Source organism: Brassica rapa, chromosome A02 (assembly GCF_000309985.2).
Source record: "Brassica rapa cultivar Chiifu-401-42 chromosome A02, CAAS_Brap_v3.01, whole genome shotgun sequence".
NCBI lineage: Eukaryota > Viridiplantae > Streptophyta > Magnoliopsida > Brassicales > Brassicaceae > Brassica > Brassica rapa.
The window spans coordinates 13,899,285-13,913,375 of NC_024796.2; the positions used below are offsets into that span (position 1 = coordinate 13,899,285).

At 38.2% G+C, this 14,091-nt stretch overlaps 2 protein-coding genes across 3 annotated transcripts; both read right to left on the bottom strand.

The window, feature by feature from the left end:
• Positions 1-995: 995 nt before the first annotated feature.
• Positions 996-2,792, bottom strand: LOC103853045 (glutathione synthetase, chloroplastic). 2 transcript variants are annotated; one of them, XM_009129949.3, is made up of 2 exons: positions 2,364-2,792; positions 996-2,211 (listed from the first exon to the last, which is right to left on the bottom strand). In XM_009129949.3, exons 1-2 carry the CDS (start codon positions 2,487-2,489, stop codon positions 2,089-2,091), a joined length of 249 nt encoding a protein of 82 aa, XP_009128197.1. In that variant the 5' UTR covers positions 2,490-2,792; the 3' UTR covers positions 996-2,088. The 2 variants fall into 2 exon arrangements, with proteins under 2 accessions (XP_009128197.1, XP_009128196.1); XM_009129948.3 differs by having other exon boundaries at positions 996-2,241.
• Positions 2,793-3,085: 293 nt separating this feature from the next.
• On the bottom strand, positions 3,086-8,543 carry LOC103853047 (eukaryotic translation initiation factor 5B). Its single transcript, XM_009129950.3, has 13 exons — positions 8,323-8,543; positions 6,327-8,198; positions 5,680-6,242; positions 5,484-5,591; positions 5,311-5,411; positions 5,128-5,218; positions 4,931-5,041; positions 4,758-4,823; positions 4,607-4,666; positions 3,935-4,492; positions 3,741-3,860; positions 3,538-3,654; positions 3,086-3,445 (listed from the first exon to the last, which is right to left on the bottom strand). The coding sequence occupies exons 2-13, from the start codon at positions 8,185-8,187 to the stop codon at positions 3,380-3,382; spliced, it is 3,822 nt and encodes a 1,273-aa protein (XP_009128198.2). The 5' UTR covers positions 8,188-8,198; positions 8,323-8,543; the 3' UTR covers positions 3,086-3,379.
• Between the last annotated feature and the right edge of the window lie 5,548 nt (positions 8,544-14,091).

Genomic DNA, 14,091 nt, shown 5'->3' on the forward strand with positions numbered 1-14,091 from the left:
TTAAGAATAGACGGAAAATGATGCTTCGAACAAATAAAGGATATACAGTAAAGCAATGGACCACATTTTGGTAGATCACTTGTAACGTTGAACGCAACATATCGATGATCTCAACAACGTTCATAAAGTTAAAAAAAAGGAGAACCGCTTTAAATTTGTTGTCGTATACCATATATTATCTTACGTATGATTCCCATTCATGCTTTTTCACATCTCCATAAAAAGAGGAGCAGCTTGCTTTTAGTTATACATACCACATCTCTTATTATCCAGAACAAAAGAAGATATTTTATTGCCATAAGTAACGGTTTAAGTAAAAAAATATTATTTTGAAAGAAAAACTAATTTTGAGACAAATTTTAAACACATATTGAAACCAGTACCACTAATTCTATATATTTAATACATTATACAAGTTAGAGCATCTCGTCCTTATGATTATTAAAGGAAAATTGCACCCAGTAACTAAGAAAAAAAATAAAATTAACTAAACAACCAAAAGCACACTCTCTCTCCCCTTTTATCTTCCAATCTCTCTCTACTTTCTCTCCAAAAAACTAATTTTGTTTATTTTCTTGGTTATTTCACAAATAATCCCATTATTAAACTAATTTTTTTTAGAATAGTCAAGGATCCTAATCAAAATAGAATATCTAAGGGCATCAGCAACCGTGAATCTGTGCACAAATTTTTAGAAATAGTAATTAGGATTTTTTTATTGTTATTTTTTTTTTAAGCTGAAAAAAAAGAGATGATCATTTGAGGCCTACAAACAGTGACGATATTGTATAAGAAAGAATCCTTAAACAAGGATTATTTGAAACTTTGGTGACACAAAAACCTAAAAACACGGGCTCTACATAATTATTTTATTATTTTTTGAACAGTTAAGGATTACTTTAAATCCTGCATTGCAGGTGCTCTAATGGTGTTCTCCAATTTAGAGTCCTTAGGAATAAATTTTTTTTTTAAGACATGTAATATGATCAAATGTGTATGATCAAATGTGTATGGAAGATTTCTCAATCTTTTTCAAAGTTTGTTGTTATGAATGAGCGTTACCAATTTCCCCATCAAAACTAAAGTTTCCAAACTCAGACAATGAGACTGACAAAACAGAAATCGACACAGCAGTAACAAAAAATAGAAATCGAAAGACCATTCTCCCTAGAACTTCTCTTCTCTCTGTCAAAAACCAAAAATTCTCATACCATTGCAGCAGCTCGAGGGCTCTGAGTAGCAAATCCATTGGCTTTTACATGACCATTATGCTTAGCTTCAACCACTTCTTCTTCTTCACTCTCAGTTTCATCATTGTTCCCATTCTTGAGCACCTTTGCCAGCTTCAGCCCTTCCTTGTTCTCCATCTTGTCGCACAGCTTCCTCAGCTGCTCGGTGTTTAACGACATGCAGAGATCCTCCACGTATGCAACAGAGATGCCAAGCAGACGCTGGGACAGAACAGGTGCAGAGAGAGTCCTGAGCCGACTCCGTTCCTTGGAACAAAGCTTCTTCTCCTTCTCCTTGTTTTACTTTTGCTGCTGAGCAGCCTCTGCAGCGAGTTTAGCTTCCTCTTCTTTCCTCCTCTTCTCTTCCTCGATAGCTGCAGCAGCTTCTTCCTCCAGCTTCTTCTTGGCCATAACTTTTTCATCCTTCTTTGCCTGCTTCTTCGCCTTCTCCTCCTCCTTCCTCTTCACTATCCTCGGGTCCTTCTTATAAGCGTTGTCCACAAGAGTCCTTATCCGAGCGTACTCCTCCTTTCTAGCCTTCTGTGTTTTCCTCGCGTTCTCTCTCTCCATCCACCTCTTCTCCTCGCGAGAATCCGCCTCCTCGAGATCGTGCTCCTCCTCCTCGGGAAACTCTCTCCAGCTCTTGAAAGCGTACCAGAAGTTGTAATAGCTATCAACAGTGGCGGATGCAGAAACATATTTTATAGGAGGCACAAAAACATTTCCATTGCATTTTATTTTTGAGTTGGGGGCACTTGTATACACTTTATAGCATTTGTTAAAAGAAATTTAAAAGTTAGTTGGGGGCACGTGCCCCCGTACGTTATGCTCTTGGTCCGCCACTGGCTATCAACCTCTTTCACCGGCGTGTTCTATCTCCCAGATCAAGCACACGAGTGTTAACAGACCACCTCGCGTTCCTCTTGAACGCTGGACCAAACACCTTAAAGAAGTCATTCTCCCTTGGAACTGTTCCTGATCTCTGTAAATCAAAACCTCTCATCAACACTATCTGTAACAAGTGATCAATCAATCAGCTACACACAAACGACTCATAGATTCAAAGATTTTGACTTTTGCCTCAAACGTTGAACCCAACATCAAAAGACAGGAACTTTGAGAGGATTAACTAACCTGATAAGTTTTGTCACCGACGACAAGGCCGTGAAGGGAAGACCAAACGAGAGCATCGTAGACGAGTTTCTGAACAAACCCATCGTCGAACTTTTCGAAATCGAGGATGAGTTTCAGGGATTCCATCGTTAGTGAGCTCAGACACCTTAAAGGTGCAAGCTTTCTCAGATTTAAAGGGTATTGGATAAAGAAGCTTCTTGGAAAGAGAGATGTAGGAGAAGACAAAGTAGTAGGCAATGAAAGTGGAAGAGAAAGAATAAGATAGGGGAGAGCAGCCACCGACCATTTGCTCCCATCTTCAAAAGAGAGTGACTGAAAAAAAAAAGACCACAGAGAGAGAAACTACAGAAAACCCTAAAACGAAGAAAGCCACGTCAACAAAGATTCATTCATTTTAATCCTTAATTAGGGACTGTTCCTTAGCTTATTTAAGTTTTATATTATTATTGTATTGGTATTTGCTTAGGATTATGTGCTAAGGATTCATTTAAATCCTCCGTTGCGGATGATCTTACAATTTATCACTATTTAAGTATTGACTAATAAAATATATCAATTTAAATTATCCTTCAAACACAAATTTATTAAGACATTTATTTATTTAAAAATGGGAAAAGCATTATCAAAATCTGAATAAACTCTAACCAAAACTTCTACTACGGTGACTTATAAAGTAGATGTGATTTTTGTCACTCCAGATTATTTTTAAAAGGCATACGACAAGGTAGAATAATATTTGTTGTATATCTCAAAACTCAACATCTTATTCCCCTGCAAGTTTGTGCCAGCACGAGTTCATAAACCAATTATTCAGCACTTTTCAGGGAGAAAGATAACATTGAAAAAAAAACTCTTTCGTCTCTCTTTAACCTCTCTCAAATCTTTGTAAATGCTTGGGTCAGAAGCAGGAAGATAATAATCTGTTCATTCTGCATCGCCGCAGACACAGCATCACAAGGCCTGTGTGAGTGTTTCAAAACTCCCAAAGTAAACATTTGAATGTCGTGTCGGGGAATCTACTGTATCTTGAAGATGTTCTTCAGTTTTACAACTAGCTTCCACTCTTCCATGGATAACTCATCCTGCATTTTAAATTGTTTTTATTGCTTGCATCATTTTTTCTACTCATGATGATGAATTTGAATAAAGGAGAAACAAGTTCGACTACACTTACCCTGTAGTTAGTTTTGAGAATGTCGATAGATCTCCTCGAAATGTGACTCACAAGCTCATCTTCCATGTCAAAATGCCTCCCAAACATCTTCTGCTCTTCAGGGTTTGAAGCAATAATCTGTATTACAGAGAAAGCAAGGTGAATGCGTGAAACACACAGCGACAATTTTGCGAGCTTGTTGAAGAGAATGATCCCATTATTACCTTGATAGCCACCTGGCTGCCCTTCTTCGCATAGTCAACGGGCTTGTGATTGTTCTCAATAGAGGCAATGCGGCCAATATCGATAAACTCTCTACTAGGGACGCAGATAGGAGTTCCAATCTAAAAAAACAAATGTTAAGAAAGTGTGAACCATAGGAGGTCGACATGTGTGTGAGTTTAAAAAATAGGATTACCTTAAGTATACCCTCAACGACATCAACTCCAAGGACTATTGGGTCTCTCTTATTGAACACACAGTTAGGTAAAATCCGAAGGACACATGGGAAGACTGCTTCATCGGCTGATTCCTTCTTCTTCTCCTCTTTGATACTCTCAATATACGCCTTAAACTGATCGAACAAATGGTAGATGATATCAGCGCAGAAGATCTTAACTCCCATTTCGTCTGCGAGCTCACGAGCGTCTGTTGTCACTTTCACGTCAAAAGCCAAAATCGTAGCGTATTCCTTCTTCCTCTCGAGCATCACTCCCGCCTTCATGATATCCTTCTTATGCACAGGCCCTATACCGATGCCACTTACAGGTATCTTCACAGCTGGGGACTTCAAGAATTCAAGCAACGCTTCAAGTGACCCTAGTGTAGACGCTTGTACATAAACTCCTTCGCCGCTTTTGTCAATCCTGCTCAGAACTGACTCCATGTCTTCCATTGCCTGCTCCTTGATTGCTTCGATGTCATCATCAGGTCCAATCACGTGCAGAGCAGTGCCAGCAATAGCGTGTTCAAGACCCTTTTTTAAACACAAACCAAAAAGGGAAAGGGTATTCAGGATGTGATTCAAACCATCATTAAATTTAACTGCAAAAACTAGCAACTCAGATAATTGTGGAGTTTGTTCAATCACCTGCGCTGTAATTTTTATACCCTGTGCAGCCTTTATTTCTTTATGATGCACATAAGTACCCTGAAACATCAGACCAAGAAATAAGAAAACAATTTAAATGAAACATATCTGTGAAGGAATAACAGTCAAAGGACAAATGAAGTGGAGGTACCTTCACCCGTAGCTCCTTCATTGGATGAGGAGTCAGTAACGCTCTAATCGTTGTGACTATAGGTCCCTGAAACAGAAGAGGAAGAAATAATATTACGTTTCAAAGTTCTAAGTCTATGACTGTGTACCCAGTGCATGACTTTTTTGGTTATAGATCACAAGGTTTATACTTGCCTGTAACCCACACACGACGATTTGATCACCTTCGTGAAGTACACCGTTTACCAACACAACATCAATCGTTGTTCCATGGCCTTCTATAACTTTGACCTCCAGGACAGTACACTGTTCGACCATTTCAAGATAGGGTTAAGAATTATCATACTGAAGTAGTTAGAAAGAAAAAAATCCCTAAAAGAGAGATGAGATACCTGCACGTCATCAACATATGTAAGCTTCTCAACCATTGTTTTCTGAGCCCAATTAACCAACAACAGCAAAAGATCTGGGATCCCTTCCCCACTGAAATATAAAGAACCAAAGTTAGCCAACTATTTAGGATGGATGAGTTGTCGCTTAAGATGTAAATTGAAGAGATGAACAGATATTCATACGTAATAGCACTGGTAGGAACAATACTGAAAGTTTCTCCCATTTCTTTATTCTTGTAGTAAAGCTCAGTGTTGAGACCTTGCTCCTTGAACTGAGTTATAATCTGAAATACGAACGAAACACCTTAAGTGATAGCTCAAGCCGTGCATAAAAAACTCTAGACGTATTAACTTACCCCAGTGAGCCTCATGTTAAATTCATTTACAACATCTTTAGTTTGCTGCTTCATTGCCTTTACGATAGGAGCATTCTTGCATGTTTTCCATCCATATAGCCTATCCACCTGGAGGATGAAAGGATTAATTATCAACAAAGGAATTAACAAACAGAGAACAAAAACTCTGATCCAGCAGAATGACAAGCAGTCTCACCTTATTCAAAGCAACAATGAACTCTGTGTCCCTCATTCTCAATAGATTTAGAGATTCTATGGTTTGTGGCTCCAACCCATGCATTATGTCAACCACCAAAATTGCAAGGTCGCACAAACTTGAACCCCTTGACCGCAGATTCGTGAAGGACTCGTGACCAGGTGTATCAATAACCAATAGACCTGGCACCTTAAGTTTTGCATCGGCTTTCAGTTCCCTGGTTCTCTCTCGGATGTTTTCCGCAGGGAAATATGTTGCGCCAATCTGCTGAGTTATACCTCCAGCCTCGCCTTCCTGTACATTTGTTCCTCTGATGCAATCCAACAGCTTTGTTTTACCAGTATCGACATGGCCCATGATGCAGCAAATGGGAGAGCGGAGATTTTCTTCACCCTCTTTGGGTTCACTGGAAGCTAAGCCTTTGCCTTTCTTAGAGGCATCTTTTGCCCGGGTAGCACGTTTTCCACGTGCAGCATCTTCCACTCCAGGTAAAGTTTTAGTGGCAGGTGCTGTTGGGTTTTCCGTACCTGCTGGTTTAGCAGTTGGTTTTACCGTTTCAGGGCCTGTGTAAAAATTCAGAAGATTAGAATAAAAACAGATAACCAATGGAACATTAAAAACGGGCAGAGAACCAGAGTCATACTAACCTGAATCTTGCGTCTTTGAGACAGCGTCATTCATATCTTTCTTCACTACAGGCTGAGCTTTGTCCTCTTCATCATCGAAATCACCTTTGAACTTAAGATCAACATCATCCCCCCAGCTTTTTGCATCCCATTCATCTTCTTCCTCATCTTCCTCAGCCCCATTCTCTGCAGCTACATCAGCAGTACCTGATTTCTCATCAGTGTCTGCTGACTCTACTAAATCAACCTTTTCAGTTTCTGCTGAACCCACTTCACCTAAAGTATCTGGCTCATCTGCATGACTCTCTTTTGGGTCTACCTCCTCTTCCACCTGAACAGAGGCAGAGTCATTGCCCTTTTGGCGAGCTGACTTTTTCTTGTTGGCATAAACGGGACGCTTTGTGGCAGGCTCGCCCTCATCTGCAAGTGGGAGACCTCCACCATTAGCAAGCAACTGGTTCTTAAAAGCCTCCCTCTTAAGAGCTTCACTCTTTTGCTTTGCTGTTAGAAGCTTGCCCTCTAGCTTCTTCCTCAAAAGTTTCTCCTTTTCCTTTTCCTTCTTCTTGCGCTTAGCCTCCTCAGCTTGCCTCTCAAGCTCTTCCTGCCTAAGACGCTCCTCTTCCTCCTTTCTCAATTTCTCCTCCTCTTCCTTCTTCTTTCTCTCTTCAGCTTCTTGCCTTCGTGCAAGAGCCTCTTGCATCTCTCTAACATGTTTCGGAAGTTTCTTCTCAGCTGCTTTACCCTTTGCATCCTTCTTCTTCCCCTGCAGTGGCTCAGCTACTGATTCTTCTTGCTTGTCCTCCTTAGCCTCCACAGAAGAGGTTGCAGCTGCTGCTTTCTTTTCCTTCTCTTTCTCCTTCTTCTTTCTCCTTTTCTTCGCTGCAGCACTCTCTTCTTCTTCTTCCTTCTCACCAGCATTCTCTACAGGTGCAACTGGCTGAGCCTGAGCTTGAAATTTATCTTCTTCGGGCTGGGATGAAGCAGGTTTTCCAGAAGCTGGGCCTTCTCCAAGTTCTGCAAGAAGTTTGTCCAAATCATCTTCTTCCTGTACTGTCCTTCCACTCTTATTATTCTTCTTCTTTTTCTTACTCTTCGCAGGTTCTACAACCTCTGCACTCTTAGTATCCGAAGCTTTATCCTTACTTATTTCCTCAGCAACTTCACTTCCTAGCATCGAGTCATCATCACCTAACGAGGCCAAAACACTACTGCCCTTCTTCTTAGACGACTTCTTCTTACCAGTAAACATGATCTCAGGACTCTCTTCCTCCTCAACGGCATTAGTCTCCTCTTCATCATCATCATCATCAAGTAAAGCAGCCGCAAATGAATTAGCACTCTTCTTGGACGATTTAGAAGACTTCTTCTTACCAGAGAAGGTGATGGGAGACACCTCCTCCTCATCTTTTTCCGCTTCCTCGTCATCTTCATCATCACCACCAAGTGCATCGAAAGCTGAAGCCGCAAACGAATTACCACCTTTCTTACCCTTGTTACTCATGACAGGCTCATCCTCCACTTTATCATCTTCATCATCCTTATCACCTTCATCATCATCTAGCAAAGCAAAGCTAACAGAGCCACCACCTTTCTTAGACTTAGACTTCTTCTTCTTCCCTTCAAAAGCAATCTCCGGGACAACATCGTCTTCCTCATCATCCTGAAGCGCACCTTTCTTATTCCCTTTCTTACTCTTCTTCTTCCCAGTGATTACAACCTTGTCTTCCTCACCTTTAGGCGGATCCTCAGAGAGCTCCGTTCCTACGGAGTACTCATCGTCGTCGATTTGAACGGACTTCTTCTTGGATTTAGCGCCACCAACGAGAGATGAAGCAGTGGGTTCATCGTCTCCACCACGAGCACTCGGCTTCTTCCGCCCCATCGATAAATTATCTGCAATCGAACGGAATCAGTTTTAGGTTTAACAAATCTATCTACGATTTTCGAGATCGGCACAGACCTAAGGACGAGAAAGCGATACTGTGTGTTTGAGAGGAGAATCGAGAGAGGCGTTTACCTTACGTGCGGAGAGGGATGAATGAATCGGTTGAGGGTTAGCGAGATTCAGAGATAGCGCGGCGCAGAGAGAGAAGGAGTAGCGAAGCTCTTTTGTTTTGTTAAACCGGTCTGAAGGTTCCCTAGGGTTGTTGAGCCAAGAGAGATATAATAAAACGCTGGTGTCTATACCCGATTCTCACTAGTCGCAATTTCTAACGCTGATTAAATACTACTGAATTGGTTTTAAAAGGTAAATCATTTGTTTAATACTGTTTTAACTTTTTTTTTATTAAAAATATGCATTTTTACTAATTAATAATTACAAATTATTAACTTATTTAATTATTAAAATAAATAAACTATTTTAAAATACAATAAATATCTTTTTATTTCATGATGGTTTAATTTTTTTTACAACATTATGTATTTTTATGCAATGTAGTATTCTGTAACCTCTAATATTTATTGCATCTATAGTCAAAAAAATTTACTTTAGAAATTAAGGTGATGATTGTTTGCCTAATTTTTAGATTTTGGTTTTTAATTTTAATTTTTTTTTATTTACTTGTAGATTTTAGTTTTTGGAAAAACTTGAATGGTGATTTTAGATTTGAGATTTTGGATTCTAATTTTTTCAATTTTTTGAAAAATTAAAAATTAAAAATAAATAATAATAAGAATGATAATAATAAAATATATCTACAAATAAAACAAATTAAGATATGAAATTTTGTTTCTAAATAACTTTTGCATACCTATGTTTGTGGTTATCATTTTAATGAGAATTTTCCAGAAAATTAATTAAAATAATAATTTTAAATTAAATTTTTATTTTTAAATATTTTTTCTATTTTTATAATATATAAATACCAGAATGTTTATCTTATATATAAAATGATATTTATTAACAGTTTATTAGTGAAATTATCAATATTTTAAATTTGATAAAAAAAGTTCGTTTATTCGTTTTATAAATTTAACAAAACTTTTTGGGTTTTCTTAAATTAGTAAAGATATAAAATATTATCATCATAACACATAAATTTATCAGTATCAATGATGAGTTATTAGAACTTTGAAACATTATATACAAATAAAAATTTACAAAAACTTGTTTATTAAATTTTGATAATGAAAAAATATGGAACATAATGTTCAAAATTATATGAATATGATCGTCCACCATTTGTCATTATGATTAAAAAATTCATTTATTGCTTTATTTCATAGTTTTATTATTAGTTCAAATTAACATAATCTAGTATGAAAACATATGATCGAATATTTTTGAGTGTTGGGATCAAAATAATTGATCTAGTTGTATGCACAATCACTTATCTAATATTAATAAAGTAAGTATAAGAATTTTTTTACGATATGATTGTTAGGTGAACCGTGAACGTAAGAAAGTGGAAAAAGAGCATAAAAACGAAACAAAAGTTAAAGAAAAAACCATCGAAAATAAATAAAATAATAAATAAAATGATAAATAGGAAAATTAAAGTTAGCTAATTCACGTTGGGCAAAAGCTAGTTTATAGAATAGTTTTTAATTTTTGTTTTTTCTAAAAACTATTTTTCGTCCAATCAAACTTTTTGAATAGTAGCTTTTCTAAAATTTAAAAAAACTACTTTTTAGAATAACTGTCCATTTGTAAACAAAAACCAAAAACCAATTTTCTAGTTTTTGGCTTGAAATTTTTGTTACATTTATTTACAATTACAAAATAACTTAAGTTTGTTTTGCTGTAAAACATACACAAGACATTTTGGTACTAGGATAATACGTAAGGCACTCTACCTAAGGCATGCTTGATTCCTAGAAATAATTCCTGAGCACATCTATATAATACCTAAGGTATACATAAGGCATATTTCATCTATTTTAATTATAACACAGCATAGTTTTACTAAAATTATAACGATATTTAAATATTTTATTAAACAAAACTTTATTTTACTGAAACTATTATAAAATGTCTGAATGTTATTTTTATCTAATAATAAATTGATGTAATAAAAAAAAACTCATAGAAATTATCTTAACTTATCAATAAAATTAGTTCTTGTTATTTCTTTTACTATTTCATACACATAAGCTATATTTTCTATTTTTTTTTTGTTTTACTTAGTATTGCACAGGAAACCATAAGCAGGAAATTCCATGAAGTGTTGAGTGCTCTCGAAAAGATAGCAGTTCATTTTCTTATACATCGTCTAGATGAGCTCACACAACCTCATCCTAGATTATAATCCAATAGATTTTGGCCTTACTTTGAAGGATTCATTGGTGCTATCGATGAAACACATGTTCATGTCACTATTATGGGGAAAATTTCAGAAAAATATTAGAACCGGAAAAATAACACGAGTATAAATATTTTAGCTATATGCAATGTGGACATGTTGTTTACATATGCATATATAGATATTCTGGGATCAGTTCATGACGTAAAAGTTCTAGCACTAGCAATGAAGGGGCCACATCAATTTTCAACTGCACCTTTTGGAAAGTATTATTTGGGAGATTCTGGTTATCCTCTTCGACCAAGACAGGTCTGGGCATTCGGGTCTTCGGGTCGGGTTCGGACCGGTTTCTTTCGGGTCTGGATCTTTCGGGTCCTAAATATTTAGACCCAATAGGTACTTAGAAATTTTTGGTTCGGGTTCGGATCGGTTCTTCTCGGGTCCGGGTCGGTTCAGGTATTTAGGATCTGAAAAAGACATGGCTGTAATGACGGTTGTCCTTGCAACGAATATTTACTGTAAAACGTTGTTGGACGATAGGCCGTATGATAAAACTATAACGGTTTGTAAAATTTTAAAGTAAATAAATAAGGTATGGAGAATGTTTTATAAACTACTAGTTCTCACATGATATTAGTCTTTGTCCGGGACAAACAACCTATCGAATATTTCTTGTCGGGTTGAAAAGCCTAGAGTGATATCCGATAGGAGCGTCGGTATTCTCAGTTTGTTGATCTAAGGTGATCAGAATTATTCTGGGAACTTCGGATCGATCTTCGGGGAACAACGACAGTGTCATTTCCGGTCATCTATGATCGGGGGTGTCACAGTGACATACCCAATTCTATCAAATTTACTTGATATTTTCATATATATCTAAAATGTTACAAAAATAACTTAAATGAAACTATTAATAATTAAAATAAAACATTTTTAAACATTAAATCTTACATTTTAAAGCTTTATATCACTTAAAAATGTTAAAAAATAATAACAAATGTTGTTAACAAAAGATATTTCAACTAAATCATAAAATAATATATATAAAATAGAATACAAAACATCAATGTTTTTTTTTTTTTTAGGTTTTGATGATTTCACGAAGATGGGACCCAGGAATTCGAGTACGGGATTGGATCTATCATGATCAAAACACGGATTGTGGGAATAAAGACTTTTATTTGGCTAGATTAGGGATCGCTATGGGAATCGAAAAGGAGATCTGCGGATCCTTATGGAAATTCCAGATTTGTCTACAAGGACGATGGAGCTTGGACGGCTTCATGACGGAACTCAGGATCTTTACAGGTTGTAATTTAGATCGTGATTTTTTAATTTTCCTCTTATTCTTAATGGAGATTGATCGGCTTTACCTTATTGGAAATGGGGTGTTTGGATATCTTTGGGGATCGAGATCGATGAGTATCAAATCAAGGAGATATGGGTTAATGATGGATTATTTGGTGATGGAATATATGGAAAATTGGGGTCAATATAAGAGAATGATAATAGTGCATCATTGGTGTATCAGTGCGTTTTTATATTATCATCTCAAAGGTCAAACGTTCTTTTTCTTTGTGATTATTATGACGCAGAGTCAGATGTTGACACACGGGGAGGAGTTGAGGAATGGTGAGGGCATGCGCAAGAGATTGAAGATTTCAGTGGCGCATTTTGACAATTCAGCATTGATCAAAACCTACTCCAAGACGTTGATTGGGAGATGCATGAATCCGGAGGAGCAGGAGATGAAGGCGCTTTTCACAAATCTTCCAAAGATTTGGAAATTGGAGGAGAGGGTAACGGGTAGCGACTTGGGCTTTGGAAAATTTCAGTTTGACTTCAAGACAGAGGAGGAACTTGAAGTGGTGTTGAAGCAGCAGCCTTATCATTTTGACTACTGGATGCTGGCCTTGGCAAGGTGGCAACCAAAACAGTCCAAGTCCTTTCCCTCAGAGATCATGTTCTGGATACGAGTCATTGGCGTACCGCTTGAGTTTAGGACAATCCCGACCTTCGAGAGCATCGGTGGAGCTTTGGGGAGAGTGGTTGCGGTTGATGTGAAGCATAACCGGGTCCAAGTAGTGCTTGACGCCTTTAAGGAGTTGTGTCTCGAGACGACGGTGGACTTTAAAGGAGGAGAATTCTATGATGGGGAGGAAGTGGTGGTATCTCTGAGATACGAGAAACTATTTGGGCACTGTAAGCTTTGTGCTAGTCTTTGCCACAAGGAGGAGCTATGCCCACTGGATGAGAAGAATTCTAAGTTGAGTCCAGAGCGAAGGAGGGTGATCAGGGAATGCAATAGGGCATGGTTTGATGGTGTCAAGCATGAGGAACGAGCTCGCAGTTACAAAGGTGTTGTCATAAACGGGCAAGCGAGAGAACAGAACAAAGAGAGAGACACTCGTGAGTACTATGGAAAAGGAAAGGGAAAGGCCGTTGATGCAGTTGAATCTAAGTGGGTCAAGGTAGCTGAGAGGGGATCTAGGAAGCCTCCTACTCATCATGGCAATTACAGAGGAGATGGTGAGGGTTTTCGGTACAAAACCACACGGAGGGATGAGGGAAGAAGTGGAGCTCCAGGTGGGGGAGTTGGGGATCAAGAGGCACGTATCAGGACGTCTGTGGATCGACCAAGAGAGGATCAACGTCAGAGGACTATAACTCCGGAAGCCCGAGAAGAAGGAGAGATTAAGAGCGCTGGAGATGAAGTTGTGACCACAGCTACTGCGGAGTTTCAACTTGAGTTAGCCAAGACGCAAGCGGAAGGATCCGAGGTGATAATGGAGGCTACTGAGGAGGAGATGGGTTTACTTAAGTTGCAGGGATTGATGGAGAAACAGGATAGCATGGCAGAGGATATTGACATGGAATTAGAGGCTATCAATGCTACCATTCTGGAGAGTGGGGTGGAGCTGGAGACAGAAGAAGAGTTCCAGACTCTTTCAGAGGAGGAAGCAGAGAAAGTCTTAGAGGTCAATGGAGTGCAGGGACACACAGAGGAGGAGGAAGAGATGGTGAGCGGTGAGGTTAATAACAACAAAGACACGGCAACAGGAAACATGGCGACGAGGCAGAGTAACCGCAAGCGACTGTTCAAGCCTACCGTTAGTATTGCGGGCAGTACCAAGATGAGGATGGCAAGTGCGCTTCTTTCTCCACGCAAAAAAGCTGTAGCTAAGATGGGAACTCGTCAAGGTGAGAGTGGTAAACCGGTGGAGAGTAAGGGGCCTTCAAACCCGAAGTCGCTGAATCTTAAATTTTAAGATTATGGATCAAGGTTTAATTACAATAAGGATAAGTAAGAGGGAATTGGTTCATGGGAGTGGTCTTTTAATTATTCAAATAAATTGTCTTACGTATGGAGCTTTAGTTGGGGTTACGAGGATGGGGGATGATGGATTTGTGTTGCTTATGCTGTTTCTTATTAAGACATGGAATAATACTGGATGTTTGAGTTTGTGGTGTTTGGTTTTATTAAGTCATCTTGCTGTATATGTTACGGCTCTCATTTGTGGAAAGGGTCTGGTATTTTTGGT

Excerpts from the sequence above, each read along its gene's own strand:
- LOC103853045 (XM_009129948.3), bottom strand. The coding sequence starts at position 2,489 with ATGGAATCCCTGAAACTCATCCTCGATTTCGAAAAGTTCGACGATGGG. Across the intron at positions 2,242-2,363 it reads TCGGTGACAAAACTTATCAG|ATAGTGTTGATGAGAGGTTT; the intron begins GTTAGTTAATCC and ends CACTTGTTACAG.
- LOC103853047 (XM_009129950.3), bottom strand. The coding sequence starts at position 8,187 with ATGGGGCGGAAGAAGCCGAGTGCTCGTGGTGGAGACGATGAACCCACT. Across the intron at positions 6,243-6,326 it reads CTCAAAGACGCAAGATTCAG|GCCCTGAAACGGTAAAACCA; the intron begins GTTAGTATGACT and ends ATTTTTACACAG. Across the intron at positions 3,861-3,934 it reads TCGTTGAGGGTATACTTAAG|ATTGGAACTCCTATCTGCGT; the intron begins GTAATCCTATTT and ends TTGTTTTTTTAG.